General features: G+C 46.3%; 3 protein-coding genes across 3 annotated transcripts; all 3 read left to right on the forward strand.

The window, feature by feature from the left end:
* The first annotated feature begins 2,466 nt into the window (after positions 1 to 2,466).
* LOC131286214 (ubiquitin-like-conjugating enzyme ATG3) lies at positions 2,467 to 4,394 on the forward strand. The gene is given in 5 exon segments (XM_058315138.1): positions 2,467 to 2,729; positions 2,813 to 2,948; positions 3,033 to 3,425; positions 3,501 to 3,744; positions 3,819 to 4,394. Coding segments are annotated over 5 exon segments (1,008 nt in total). The 5' UTR covers positions 2,467 to 2,657; the 3' UTR covers positions 3,982 to 4,394.
* Positions 4,395 to 6,070: 1,676 nt separating this feature from the next.
* Positions 6,071 to 11,789, forward strand: LOC131289497 (transcription factor GAGA). The gene is made up of 6 exons (XM_058318772.1): positions 6,071 to 7,188; positions 9,482 to 9,763; positions 9,903 to 10,260; positions 10,345 to 10,497; positions 10,569 to 10,930; positions 11,520 to 11,789. Exons 1-6 carry the CDS (start codon positions 6,997 to 6,999, stop codon positions 11,670 to 11,672), a joined length of 1,500 nt encoding a protein of 499 aa, XP_058174755.1. The 5' UTR covers positions 6,071 to 6,996; the 3' UTR covers positions 11,673 to 11,789.
* A 39-nt stretch (positions 11,790 to 11,828) lies between these two features.
* Positions 11,829 to 12,944, forward strand: LOC131285557 (AT-rich interactive domain-containing protein 1B-like). Its single transcript, XM_058314415.1, has one exon. The coding sequence runs from the start codon at positions 11,829 to 11,831 to the stop codon at positions 12,942 to 12,944; it is 1,116 nt and encodes a 371-aa protein (XP_058170398.1).
* Positions 12,945 to 15,254: the final 2,310 nt, after the last annotated feature.

The raw sequence follows: 15,254 nt of genomic DNA on the forward strand, positions 1-15,254 counted from the left end.
TTAAGATCTTACAGTGGTAAACAAGAAACGCAGTTTGTTTTTAAATTAAGATAAAGACGAGTTGAAGTCAAAAAGATAGTATACTATCTAATGAAGAATATATTCTTCATTGAACTTTTGCATTAAGAGTATACTCTTATATATATTATAATATAGGGTCGTTGTAACTATATTGTTGTCAAGGTAGCTGAGGCGCAAAAAATGCATGTTGTGTAAGAATCCTTGATGGAGTTGTAGAGAATAGAATAGATCCCGTATACAAACTCCAGTAACTGAGTGGTTCCATTAGATAGCACGATTGAGTGAAGCGAACACGTAAGCGAGATGCACTGATGTAACGCTTTTCTTACGCTTAGATAGCAATATAGCAACGAACGAGCGAAGCGAGCGCGAAAGGGAGATGCACTGCAGCATACCGGTTTTCCCACGCGTTCTGCTTTTGCTAAGGATACTAAGGATGAAGGGGAAATTTTTGTTGCGCTCTGATCGGGTGTACGAATTGATCAGCGAGTTTTTGGAAGTCGATGGTTACTTTGACTATCGATAGTTACTTTGCCGGAAAATAAAACAAAGCAAAGCGGAAATCTGCAGACACAGTTTCATTCAAAGTGTGTAATAGGAGGGAAATGAAACGTTGTCGTGACTATGGAAACAATTTTTTCGAACATTGCATTTACTCTTGGGAAAGGTGGTGCTTCAACGTGATGAAAATAACCAACGCAGAATAAAATTAATAATAAAACTACATCCATAAGGTTAGGCCCTGTAGTCTGGGCCTGTAAACGGGCCCTGTTACCGGGCCCTGTGAAAGGGGAGGGTAATCGGGCCCTGTAAACGGACACTGTAACCGGGCCCTGTAACCGGGTCCTGTAACTGGGTTCTATAACTGGGAAGTGTAACCGGGCCGTTTTACCTAGTCGCTATACAAATTGCAGTAACTGAGTGGTTTCATTAGATAGCACGATTGAGTGAAGCGAATACGTAAGCGAGATGCACTGATGTAACGCTTTTCTTACGCTTAGATAGCAATATAGCAACGAACGAGCGAAGCGAGCGCGAAAGCGAGATGCACTGCAGCATACCGGTTTTCCCACGCGTTCTGCTTTTGCTAAGGATACTAAGGATAAAGAGGAAATTTTTGTTGCGCTCTGATCGGGTGAACGATTTGATGAGCGAGTTTTTAGAAGTCGATGGTTACTTTGATTATCGATGGTTGCTTTGCCGAAAAATAAAACAAAGCAAAGCGGAAACCTGCAGACACAGTTTCATTCAAAGTTTGTCATAGCAGGGAAATGAAACGTTTTCGTGATTTTGGGGACAATTTCGAATCGAACGTTGCATTTAATCTTGGGAAAAAGATGGTGCTGCAACGTGATGAACATAACCAACGCAGAATAAAATTAACAGTAAAACTACATCTACAAGGTTACACCATGCAAGCGGGCCGTGTTACCGGGCCCTGTAACCGGGATCTGTCAACGGGCCCTATAAACTGGGTCCTGTAAACGGACACTGTAACCGGGCCCTATAAACGGGCCGTGTTACAGGGCCCTGTAAACGGGTCCATTAACCGGGCCCTGTAAATTGACCGTGTTACCGGGCCATGTAACCAGGTCCTGTAAACGGGCCCTTTAAACGGGTACTGTAAACGGGCCATGTCAACGGGCACTGTAACCGGGCTCTGTAAACGGGCCGTGTTACTAGGCTCTGTAAACGGGCCCTGTAAACTGGCCCACTTACCGGGTCCTGTAAAATGGGTCCTGTAACTGGGCCGTGTAACCGGGCCGTTTTACCTAGTATGGATCAAAGTGTAAGTAGGAATAAATAAATAATCACGATGTCTTATAATTTCGATGTTGGTAGAATCAGCGGTTACGACAGGAGTTTAAATGTCAAGTTTAGCCAGAAAATCTGAGATACTTTGCGTCTGTGGCCTAGAGGCTCAAGTCCTAGCAGTAAACATCGAGTTCTGTAGTCGAGATTGATCGAAACGTGAAAACGAGTACAGTGCATTCGAGTAAATCGTCCTTGAACAACTTCAAGTTTGGTGACCCACAGGTTCTTGTAGGGGCACCATAAGATACAGTTGGTCTCAAGTATAGATGCCCAAGTCGCGTGCATCACTGCGACGCTAAATTGGGCAACTCAATATCGTATAAGAGAATTTAAGAAGATAATAAATTGAGAACACAAAAAAACGTACATAAACACTTGTAAACAAAACTAATAATTTATTAGCATGTATTGTTTTATAAACTTTTGTAGTTCATCTTTTTATGGTAAGCCTTTTTTAAACCACTATCGAGAATATCACAAATGGCCGGTAACGGCTCATGCTGCTGTCAGAGAAATAAATTTGAATTTTAATTTATCTCTGTCAAAACTGACAGAACAGAATGTGCTAGACATATTGTTGTGTGTATGTGGTTGTTGTCGATTTATCGTACTACGGTTTTTACGAAAACAAAACTGGAGTAAAAGTAATCTTATTCACTAAACTGTTAAATTTGTCATCATTCTGCAGCCACCATTTGAAGGGCTGCATTGAGCAGAGATCAATTTGAGCTCGCTGTGTGGTCACAAACGAGACCAACGTCAGCAGTGTACAAACTTCGCCAACAGTCTTTGTTTCCATCTGATCCATCTACGCCAGGAGGATGCAAAGTGTTTTAAACTCCGTAAAAGGAACGGCTCTAGGAGTGGCCGAGTATCTTACTCCCGTCCTGAAGGCTAGTATACGTTCCGTATAATTTTATTTGCTCTCCATTGCTTTTGTTTTTTCACATCAACCTATACTCCTTTGTTGCTGTAGGAATCCAAGTTCCGGGAAACAGGTGTCCTTACCCCGGAAGAGTTCATCGCAGCTGGAGACCACCTAACGCATCACTGCCCAACGTGGTCATGGGCCGTCGGCGATGATAGCAAAATCAAATCTTATCTACCCAAAGGTAAGGATCTCTAATTCACAGAAGAGTTTTGACTCATATATTTGTATGTTCCTTTTTTAAACTATTGGCACCCTTAATTGGCAGACAAACAGTTTCTCATCACACGCAATGTTCCATGCCGTCGACGGTGCAAGCAGATCGAATTTGTCGGAGAGGAAAATCTAGTAGAGGAGAACGATCCCGACGGAGGCTGGGTGGAGACACATCACTACAATCCGGATGAAGCAGGCAGCTCCGGACTGGAGGAAAAAGTGTGCGAAATGAAGTTGGACAGTTCGCGTATCGAAGATGAACCAGCGGCTGACATGGATGACCCGCGGAATCTGGAAGGCGGCAGTGGAACCGGTAACGAGGAAGGCGACGATGATGACGACGATGGTGCAGCGATTGATATGGATGAGTTCGAAGAAAGTGGCCTGTTGGAAACAGTGGATCCGGTATGAGTCAAAATTAAGCGCTAAAATATTGCTGCCTTTGGTAACCTATTCTTTATGTTACAGTCAAATGCATTGCTTCCGGCAGCAAATGACAAGCTTAGGTCAGGCACAGAAGCTCCGCAGCAGGAAGCCGAGGGCGATTCCGTCGTTCGTACGAGAACGTACGATCTGCACATCACTTACGACAAGTATTATCAAACTCCGCGTCTTTGGGTTATTGGATACGATGAAAATAGGAAACTGCTAAGTGTAGAGCAAATGTACGACGACGTAAGTCAAGATCATGCGAAGAAAACCGTAACCATGGAAACGCACCCTCACTTGCCCGGTCCCAACATGGCTTCGGTGCATCCGTGCAAGTAAGTTAGCACGAAGTTAAACACATGTAATATTTGCTTAAACCTGCTCTTTCTTTCCGTTTTCTACATAACAGGCACGCAGATATAATGAAGAAAATCATTCAAACGGTGGAAGAAGGTGGCGGCGAACTGGGAGTCCATATGTATCTCATAATCTTTCTAAAGTTTGTCCAAACTGTCATACCAACAATCGAGTACGATTTTACGCAAAACTTCAACATCACCAACCACAAGTAGGCATAGCCACAACAAAATATGATAGTGATTTGGTAACGCATGCAAGCGAAAAGCAATTACAAAAGCTTCTAGTCTGTAAGTGCTTTTAATGTTGCCAATGTAAGGACTATCGAAGCCGTCTCCCTGATTCTTGATGTTCCTTTCTGGGACAATTGAAAATGTATCGTTTCTTTTATGCCCACTGTTAGACGCTGTATCTGTGCGTGCGATTGTGTTCATTCTGTTTTATCGGAACGATATTTTTGTAATCTTTTGTTATTCGTTTTATTGTTTAAATTCCTACCAGCCTTATTGTCACGTCGAACCATTATGATATTCGAAATAACTCGAGCGCATTGCTACGGTATCGCTTCAAGTTAAAGGAACACAATAATAAAAGTAACAAATAATCGAAGCAAGTGATAAAGCATTATGCACGGCTTGTGTTAGATGAAATGTATGCCTTTTGCTATCCAATCGTCCGAAAACATGTGTTGATTATTTTCTCATGCCCAGCTTGAAAGCGCCTGTGCGAATGACAACACTACGATACTACGATATCTTATGTTTCCTTCCTTCAACCGGTGCTACATAGCAGGAAAAGTAAATCATTCGTCCTCTCTTTCTTCCCGTTAGCATAAATGCCATTGAATTGGGGGGTTTTCTTGAGCATCGATCGATTTCGTTGCAGCCGTGCGATTACCTAAACGAATCTACTGGCGTTCATAAACACTCGCATAGGTCAATTTGTTTTGGGACGGGTTACATTCCTCTAGCAAAGTAAGTATAGATTCTGAAGGATTAGTGTAACGCTCGCTTATCCGAGTCACGGGGATCGAATTTGATTGAACGGTAGAATTTCCCATAAAGTCCCCCAAGTATCGAGCGCGTGAGGAAAATCTAGTGATACTTTGGCAACCGCGGTGGTTCCTAGTGCACGGTGCAGTGAAAATGGGGTAGCCACCAGAAGCAAACTGAACGAAATTGCACGGTCGAGTCCTAGGGAAACCCTTTAAATCGGCAGACCAGACGCAGAATGCATACGGTATTTATAGGAGAGAAAAAAGAGTCCGCGTAAGCGCGACGACGTCGAGAGCTAAATCGAGCGTTTTGTCTGCGGCTCTAAGGAGTTCAGAGTGCGGGATTCCGGCGAGCCAGATTGCAGGGAGAAAATAGGTTCGCCTTTTGCCACCGATGCGGGAGAAATTCAAACAATACTTTTGAAGAATAGTGCAGCATAATAAAAACAAACAAACTATCAACGCGGGTCGGGCATAAGAGAAATTTCACGCTGATAGAAGCGGCTGGACGAAAGCCAGTACATCAGCAACATATCGTCACCACATTTAGGCTGTCGTACGTGGATGTAAAAATAGAGGCTTAGGGAGTAATTATCGGTCTGGATATCGGGCGTTTGCACAATCCAAGGACTGTGAGTTGTTCTAGAGAAACCACCTTCATTCAGTGGATCCGCCATTTGTAGGTTGTCAATGGGTATTTGTTCGCTGTCATCGTTTGTGAGGGAAGTTAGTAACCGTGCTGCTAGTTCGATTGTTTCGTTAACAACGGCGACGCGTCGAAAAAAGCCAACGTAACGCCACCAGTTCGCTAGGAAAACGTAGTAATGTGCGCGACGCGCAAGTTCCCTTTGATAGGTTGATGTGGGTTTGTTCGTCGTGCGTTGTGTCTCGCTCGAAGCAGGCTGTGGAAGAAAAAGGGAAGCAAATTGCTCGAAGAGAAGAATCGAGCGATTGACGGGAGAAAGAGAGAAAGAGAGAGTGTGCGACGCGGGGCGACGCGTTACGGGAAAAGTGGGACGCTTACGGGCTGTCGAAAAGAGCCATCCCGCTGCAGCAAGTGCCTTGCATGGGGGATAGGATTCATTGAATTGTGCGAGTCTATACCGTTCTTCTTCGCTCCCACGTAGAAGGTTGTGTATAGGTTGGTGTTTGTGCGAGGGCGACGTAACACGCACACCAGCAAGGGGCGCTGGCGCAGTGAGCACAATTTTGCCAGCCCAACATCGAAGTCGGCAGCAAAGAGCATTCGGGAGCGAGAACTGCCCGAGCATACGGTGAGTGAGCGTAGTGCGAGCTAGTCGATTCCGCGTCTTAACCTAAAAGGTTGTCTCGCGCGCTATCTTGTGTACCCCCAAGGTGTGTGTGTCGGTTCCCTGGTAGAATCACGGATTTTTTCTCCCATCGAGCTCTGCTGCTGGTGTGGCATGGTTCCAGGAGGCCGTTTGCTCTGAAGCACCAAGCGTGAGAAGGGTGAGCTAGGGGAAGAGAGAGTGTGTGAGGTTGGTGCTCCGCAGCGCGTCGTCTCCGTCGTGAGTGCGTGCGTTTGTGTGAATGCGAGCGCGTTCTACCCTTTTTATGCTGGTTCTAGCAGTAAAAGTAGCAAAATCACGAAGCCCAAAGGCAGGAAAGAGATAGTGAAAGTGCAGAGTTTTACCTTACCGTGGTTTGAAAATAGTTGAAGTACAGAAATAGTGGAAATACAGTGAGAAAACAACCAATGTTCGACGAAAGCTGTGGATCGTAAAATTTGTGTCCCGTACGCACAGTGGGCTAGAGGTGTACAACACCGCGTCCACCACCACTTGCTGTAGGTGTCGCGAGTGAACCGTGGGTCGTGCAGGAAGAAAGGAAGCCTTTTGCATCAAGTGTCTGTGCAGTACGACACTTTTGTTGCCAGTGAGAAAGTTTGCTTTCTACGAAAGCATCCTTCGAGCGGAGAGGCGGCCCCCCACAAGACGAGTGTGGAAGAATGTGCGTGAGTAGGAAAGAAGGAAAATAGTGAGAGTGTAAAAAGTTGTACACAGTTTTTAATTCGAACCAAACGAAAACATCTCGTGGAGATTGGTCAAGGTGGAAAACGAGCGCGTGAAGTTATCCTGAGCACAAAGCGGTCAAAGAACGGGAGTGCAGTGGAAAAAAGTCGTTCTTTGGTGGAAAGAAGAAAAAGTAAAAGGAATTCGTTTGCGTAAGAACGAGAGAGGGAGAGAGAGAGAGCGCGCAAGGAAACGCCACCGCCATGTCGCTTCCTATTAATTCACTGTACAGTCTGACGTGGGGCGACTACGGTACGTCGCTCGTTTCGGCTGTCCAGCTGCTGCGGTGCCATGGAGACCTGGTCGATGTCACACTGGCCGCCGGGGGCCGCAGTTTCCCGGCGCACAAAATCGTTCTGTGTGCCGCCAGCCCGTTCCTGCTGGATTTGCTGAAGGTAAGCGTCGTCAACCATACTCCATCCCCATCGTCATCGCAGCGGGTGGTTTGGAAGGGGTGTTGTTTCTTGGAAAATGGGGGAGAGCTACGGTGTGTTGGATTCGGGAGAAAGAAGGAGAAAGGTCGATGTCCAACAACGGGTAAAGAAGTCGCCGTGCCCCATTCCCTCAGAGTTAAATATAGAAGGAAGAGAGGGAAGTTGCTCGGAGTAGCGGATGGTATGAGTGAGAAGACGAATGAGAAATCCGCCACGAAAACAACGGGTAATATGGAGAATGAATAAGCGAGACCGAGAGCGGCATGAGAGAAGAGAGTATTATTATTATTATTTTTTCTCGACTCGTTGAAAAATCCTAGAGTTGAGCTAGAGAGTGGAATATTTGAAATGCAGAATTAATGTATTTACTGTCAAACCTCAAACCAAAGTGAGCTATCACCACCACAGAAGAGAATTGGCTATATGGAAACCATTAAATTGTAATAAAACTACAAACTAATGGTTTCAAAAGTAGCACCACAAACCCAGGAAAAAGGGAGGTAGGGAATGTGTGCTTGTGTGCGTGTCTTTACTCATCTCTTATTTACATAGGTCTCGGGGAAGAGAAAGTGTGAGTGAGATGGGAGCGTATCTCGGACAAGCAGAGAGAAAGAATGAGATCAAATGGATGCATGTGTTCGTTTGAACGATGTCCGTGTTGCCAGGTCGACGACGTACTGCGGTTTCTATGGAATTCTAGAATAAAATTGGAATACGCTTCACGTTCAGTCATGTCAGCAAGAAATTATATAACGGCTTCTTAAAATCTACTAAAACGATTTGTCCACCGTTTTTCAAGCAATAAGCTAACAAGCGCAACGATTCATTCCGTTACGCGTATGGATGCTATTAATAGCCACCGCGTACATGATTCCTCTCCCCCTGTGGTGGAATCTTTCTGGCACACGGTGTCCGACTGACCGGCGAGGTTGCCGGTTGAATGCCTGCTGGTGCCGAGAGTTTGTGGCCCGAGAAAAATATCGTCGTTGCCAGCAGCGTATAAATATAAATGAGCAAACACCGAGTCAAACGGCATCTACCAAGAGCACCGGCGGAATACGTTCGCCCTTGATTGAGGGCACCGCAAGGAGCACGACGGAGATAATGAACAGCGTGCGGTGAGCAGTCCGCGAGAAAAGTAGGCGATGGACATGGATTCGGTAAAACATCCACCAAAACACGCGGTGCACCTTTCGTGCGGAGATGGAGATGGATGATACAACAGTGCCGCTGATCTTGTCCACATCTCATCCATAATGCCCCGCTCCCGCTCTTGCGGAGTACGCGTGGCCACCTTTCTCTCTGTTTTGATTTTTTTCTTCCACGATCCGATACACGCGTGCAATCGTAGGATGCGACGAAACCCGTCGTACATTTTGTGCTGGGATACCCTTGGTGTAAGGGAGGAGGAGGAAAAAAGTCTGCTATGATGCGTAGTACAGGCGGTTTCATTACTTGCCTCATTGGCACAGTGAAAAAATGGCCGGAATATCTAGCTTTCCGTGGGGGAGGGAGTCTGCGCAGTAACGCTAAACTCTGCCGCACAAAGGACGACATTGTATGATAAGAAACCAATCCACTGTTGGGGGTAGAAATATACCTGATGATGTAAAGTAAAACGCTGTAGGAAAGGGATAGACCCGCGGGGGTTGGACTGTTGTCATACACACAATGTGGGAATTTTGTGCAATCGATTAAATACAATTCTCCAACTCTCCCTCCTCTCACTCGCTTACTCTCGTCGTTCTCTTTACTGCTCGTGCTTTCTCGTTCTCTCGCTACCTCTCTATCTGCCATTCCATCTCGGAATCTCCGGATTGGATCTCCTGAAATTGACAGCTTCAAACGTCAACTCGCCACCGCCGCAGCGCTTCCTCTGTTTTTGACAGATGCGCCTGCTAGGGATGGATCGCGGATAACAACAATCGACTCTCCTGCTTTCTCACTTTCCTACAACCTTCTCGTGGTACTATCGGTATGGGAAGAGTGGCACATCTGTTGGTCTCCCGGAAGAAGAGCGATGGGAGGAAAATGGTGTTCCAAACAACCCTCTTCTCCGCCATCCAAGAAGCGCCGACCATCCTCCCCCGCCGCCCGGTGGTGTGTTGTGTCGGCTCTCTGTTTTTGTTTTCAACCTTCGCCATTCACACTCGTTCTAGCTCAACTTTGCGTGTTCTGATCATCTCATCTCTCCATCCTCTTCCTCTCTTTATTCTCTGTATGTTTCGACCGTCGTTCGACACCAAAACAACAGAACACACCGTGCAAGCATCCCGTCGTCATGCTGGCCGGCGTCAATGCCACCGACCTGGAGGCGCTGCTGGAGTTTGTGTACCGCGGTGAGGTAAGCGTCGATCACTCGCAACTCCCGTCGTTGCTGCAGGCGGCCCACTGCCTCAACATCCAGGGACTGGCTCCGCAGACCGTCTCGCACAAGGACGACAACACTACGTACACCACCTCAATCCAGCTCCACCCGACGCTCGTGCCACAGAACCACGTTAAGGCCGTGATCGACGTTGGCAATAATGTTTGCGTGAGTAAATTGTGACTTCCAAACCGTCGTCGGCCCCACATTCGGGGGTGGCCGTTGCGAAACCGGAAGAAAAGAACAGTCCGTTTCCTCAACATCCGCAATAATCATCGAACGTGTTGACTTTGTCTCCTCCTTGCAGACCGAAGATCTGATTACAACACTCACCCCGACGCAAACGGTACAGGCACAGGTTATTGAGACGATCACCCCGGATCAGATTACGGACGAAGTGACCAACGTCAAGGATGTGATCAGCCAGTTTCTGCCAACGCGCAAGCGCAAGCAACGCACAAAGAAGCCCGCTAACCAGGGTCAGGCCGGTGCATCTGCCAACAACGCCGGTGGCGCCCAGGTGGCAAAGGTAATGAAAACGGACGAAGATGGAACCATTCATGCGATCGTTGTGAGCACCGAAGAGGGCGCAGCACCAGTGCCAAAGGACATCAAGAAGGAATCGAGCGCGGACGGTACCACGGACACCAAGGAAGGAATCATCAGTAAGTCAGCATAGTTAAGCATGGACCTCCGTCAGGGATTCTTACCTTAACCCTTAACCCGGTGACGTTGTGTTATGCTTTCAGAAATCAAGAGCAAATCCCAATCGGAACAACCGGCTACGTGCCCCATCTGCCAGGCCGTCATCAGACAGTCGAGGAACCTGCGACGCCATCTGGAATTGAGACACTTCAAGAAACCCGGCGCAAAGAAGGAACGTGTTCGGAAGAGCAAGAAAGGTACACAACGAAGGCCCTAGACGAGGGTAGGAAAACTCGGTACTAAAATGCCCCCACCATCCCATTTCCAGGACAAGCAGGAAACTCTGGCCAGGCAAACGGTAACAACGGCACGAACGCAGGCAACGGTACGGTCATGACCAGCGAGCAGGCACAGCAGCAACAGGCACAGCAACAGGCACAACAGCAGGCTCACCAGCAGGCCCAGCAGCAGCAACAGCAGGCACAGCAGCAGCAGACCACGATCGACACGACCGGCACGATATCGGTAACGGTTTCCCAGGCCCAGGCACAGCAGATCGAAGCGGCAGCCGCCAACGGACAGCAGCACGTCGTAACGCAGCACGAAAACGCGGACGGTACCACCTCGCTCTCGATCGCCCAGGTTCAAACGCTCGACGGACATCAGCTCGCCATTGGAAACCTCAACCAGGTAAGGGAAGGGAACTAACCTCGCTTGCTTCAGCCATGGTTTAAGCGACTTCAAATAGCCGTCGATCTATTTCGTAGAGCGTAGCAACAGAAAAGCATGGTTTTTATACGTTTATATCTCTTACAAAAATCTTGAGACATATTTTTTTAATGCAACATCTAATGCGCAACCAGAATTGAATGTGTTTTAATGCTAGGCTTTAATGCTTTAAACACAAATTGTATGTTCAATAGTTGTTTTATTGATAGGCAATCTTGAATTATTTGATTTCGCGTTAAAATTGTATATGATCTTCATATTATCTTTTTGAGCGGAGCTGAAGTTTGCATTCTTTTCAAGCATTAAGCATTAAGTGTATTCTCTTTCTATATTTGAGTCAAAATTATTATGATCTGGTCCGCCAAAGTGTCAAATCCAGTCTGTGATGGATCAATAAGTTTGTCTCGTGCACTAAAACACAGGGCCTTTTGTTTGATATTGATCTGCTTTGTTTGTCCATTGGTGATTTTATGCTGAACTATATCCACAAACCCGGAGAAAAACGGCATTGGTTAATTGCTTTTTTATCGTATGACTTTCTCCCCCTCAGGCCACCTTGATACGCACCGGTGAATCGATCGAAACGGGCATCATCGCGACGCACGAGCCGACCCTGCGCCCGCATACCGAGCTGTTCCGCGTCGGCAACACCGTCTACACGATAGAGGAACGTCGGACGGATGCGCCCAATCGCCTGACTTAGAACGATGCGGACGTCGACAACGGGGGCGACGTTTATGAGATAGTGGAAGGTGTCGATTACGATTGCATCATCGACAGCGGTGTCGACGTCGAAATAGAGGAGGAAACGGGCGAGGACGACGGGGGGAGTGTGGTCGTGGGAGGGGTTCGGATGAGGATGGGCGATGGTGGCGGTGTTGGCGGTGGTGTTGCTGGTGATGTCGAAATGGTGGAAGAAGATGATGAGCAGCAACACGGTGTTGGTGGTGGTGGTGGTGGTGCGGTCGTGTTGCAAGAGGACGACGATGACGATGGCACGACGATCGTCATGGATGCGGCCTCCGTTGCGGCAGTTCAGGCCGGGGAGATGGTGATCGATGGTGATACCGTCGGGGGAAATGGTGACGACGCGGACGGTGTCATCATCGATACGGGTACCGACGATGAGGAGGAGTTACTTTTGCACCATCATCATCAGCATCACCATCATCATCACCAGGGGAATCCTCATGATCATGAGGTGCTGCATCATCATCATCACCAGCTGCATCATCACTCGCTGGAAGTGGATGAAGATCAGCAACATCACCATCAGCATCATCATAACCAGCGAGTGGTGGAGGAATGCCAAGACGGGGACGATGATCCTTCCGAAGGACAGTTGCATCACCAGCACCACCACCATCACGTGCATCACGTGGTGGAGGAAGCGGAAGAGCTTGACGATGTGGAAGAACTGGAGCACGAGGAAATCGTTCAACAGTTTAACGGTGCCACGATCGTCACCGTCACAACGGCCAGCGGGTTCGGGGGTGGTGGTAGTAGTGGTAATGCTGGTGGTGGAGGGGGAGGAAGTGGAAGTGGTGGTACAACTGTCGTTGGGCTTCCCCGACGTGCCACGGTGCGTTCCGGTGGCAGCGGAATCAGCTTCGTCACGGCGGATATGCTTCCGGCGAGCGTCGTCGGAGGAGGACGTAGGAGAATCTCCGGCCGGACCGCAACGATCGTATCGAGCGATGGAGGAGGCGGTGGGGATAGTCTGGGGTCGTGTGAAGTCGGTGACGTTATCATCACTTCTGGCGATGATACGGTGGCGGGGGGCGGAGGCGCTAGCAACAAAGCCGACGATGAAGATGCAACAGCGGTAGGAGGGTCCACCGGCGATGGCGATGGGGAAGGAGGAGGGGTAGTGGTGGGGGGAGAAGGCACCACCGAAGAGGAAGTCGGTGGCGGTGGTAACGCTGGCGATCATGCCGGTTTACCATCGTCTTACAAACATTTCTTCATTCTCTAATTCGTTTTTCCCGTCTGGGAATCCTTAGTACATGTTGTTTTGAAACCTCGTCGCGCTTCGTCCGTTTATGGCTGACTTCGCATTAACTTCTAAGCGTAAAGTAGGACTTTTGTTTTTTTTTTTTTAAACTGTACCTCGTCTGTTATGAAGTACTTTGACTTTTACATTTACGTTAGTTTTCCTATCAACCATATTACGACGTCATGGTTGTCGCAATAATTGTGCAAGTGGAAGAAGACGCGAGTTACAGGGTCTTTTGAGTTTAAAATTCAATCACCATCACTTCGGGTCGAGCAACAAAAACATTTTAGAAAAAGCGCCTACCCAGATATGCTTTTTTGTTTACACATTGCCTCCGACGGTAACTTGATGTAAAATTGTTATTGAGTCGTATGAGTTTGGTTTTTAAGGCTTTAGATTTAGATAATCCTACTATATTATACATCTACACACACAAACACACAAACACACATGTACATAGAGACTGGTACGTTTGCTGGGCGCAATTCTGCAATCGATCGTCGCCATATGGGAACGGGAAGAAAGGGGTGAGTGATCGCAAAAATAAATCTACTAATTACTTGAACATTTTTTCGTGCGTCTCACAATGGGAGAAAAAGAACAAAATGGAGAAGCGGGAAAAACAAATCGTGAACACCTAAATTTGTCATCTCCTCGATCCACGGCAGCACACCAAAGTTCGGCAAAGGGTTTCTTCTTGGAAATGTGTTTCCTGTTATGAAGAGGAAAAAGCGCAGCGTAAAAAAGGAGAAAAACTAGCTCAATGTTTTCTGATTGTTTGTTTTTGGAGGTTGTTTTCTAGCCAAATCAGTTGACGGTTATCATCATATGTCCAAAAGTTGGAATAATGATAAGCAAGTGAAGAAATATTGTTTATTGAAAAATGATTTAATATAACCTAAAAATTATTTCGATACACCAACGAAACATACATCTTCCCTAACCGGGAACTGTACTGTTAGTGGACACACATGGATGAGATGGTTTGAAAAACAGAGTTCCGTAATCCTCATCTCTCGTGCATTTAGAATAGAGCGGAATCCACCACTTACCCCTGGATTTCTTTTATTTCAATCGTAATGTTCCTTAAGTCAACGAGGGAATTAATCCCACATAGGCTCACGAGATTGAAAACTATGAGCCTGCGCTCCATTATGCTTTTCTATTCTTGATAGGAATCGACCGCATTCTTAGTTTCTTTGGTCTACGTATAAAATTCGGCTACAAGAAATGTATAGTAGAATCTTCATGAGCGATTAAGGAAACTAGCAAAACGAGAAAAGAGCACAACGGCGATTTGTACCAATACAAGATGCGATGAATGCAAACAAGATGCGTGGAACAGTTTTACAAGATTTTTTATCGTGTAATAGAATAATATATATATACATATGACTACATAATTATTATGAATACATGTAAAACTATGCATAAACCAGCAGATGGATTATGGGATGGTGAATGGTAGAATCATTACAGGCAGCATTGTTGTTTTCACTGCAGCTTTCTCACCGATTATTGACCGGGCAGGAATCAGCAGAGGAAAAGGATACTTGCAATAATTTGGACATTGATTTCGGTTTGTACAAAACAACGCCTTACGTAGAGCACGAATGAGTGTACGCACTTGAGGGGAATAGGTTTAGAACGTTCGTTTCCTTTTGTGTTTTGGTTTAAGTATCATTTACAAAATGTTCTGAGTCTAAACTCAGCACCGCTTTGCGACAAGCGGCGGGTGGGTTACAAATTCATTTGAGATAGATGGGAAACTTGAACAATTCTAAAATCAAAGTCCTTCAGTCACGTGTTTCTTCATGTTTTTTACTCTCGGTTAGTAGCGCAACGATATAACACACCAGCAACTTTCATTTGTTTGCAAAACAGTAGCAGAAGATGAAAAAGGAGAAAGCGAATGTAAAATTCAAGGATTTCCCAGTACTGTAAAGTGGTCGCCGGAAAATAAAAGCAAAAACGACAGCGATGTTTCGGCAACAATAAGGCAATGCAACAGCAAACGAACTGACCGCCGGAAGCAGCAAAGATTAGTGTGCAAAAAGAGTCAAAAATATAATTTATTATTTTTTTTAAATTTTTATTATTAATCCATCTACCGAACGCGGGAAGAGATTTTGTGTTCGGACAGGAAGCAAAAGGATAATTTTAATTCGGGAAGACATAGCAAATGAATTGCGTTTATGAAGAAAAACAAAATGCGTTCGGCAAAGGAATAAAATGCTAAAGATAACACTAAACTATCGATAAAGATTTGAAAGACAGGCGGCAACGAAT

The sequence above is a fragment of the Anopheles ziemanni genome, chromosome 3, assembly GCF_943734765.1.
Source record: "Anopheles ziemanni chromosome 3, idAnoZiCoDA_A2_x.2, whole genome shotgun sequence".
Classification (NCBI taxonomy): Eukaryota; Metazoa; Arthropoda; class Insecta; order Diptera; family Culicidae; genus Anopheles; species Anopheles ziemanni.

What these genes read in the sequence shown, in the direction of transcription:
- LOC131289497 (XM_058318772.1), top strand. Translation starts at nt 6,997, where the DNA reads ATGTCGCTTCCTATTAATTCACTGTACAGTCTGACGTGGGGCGACTAC. An exon ending in CACCAAGGAAGGAATCATCA is followed by an intron (nt 10,261 to 10,344) that starts GTAAGTCAGCAT and finishes TTATGCTTTCAG; the next exon opens with AAATCAAGAGCAAATCCCAA. An exon ending in CCATTGGAAACCTCAACCAG is followed by an intron (nt 10,931 to 11,519) that starts GTAAGGGAAGGG and finishes TCTCCCCCTCAG; the next exon opens with GCCACCTTGATACGCACCGG.
- LOC131285557 (XM_058314415.1), top strand. Translation starts at nt 11,829, where the DNA reads ATGGGCGATGGTGGCGGTGTTGGCGGTGGTGTTGCTGGTGATGTCGAA.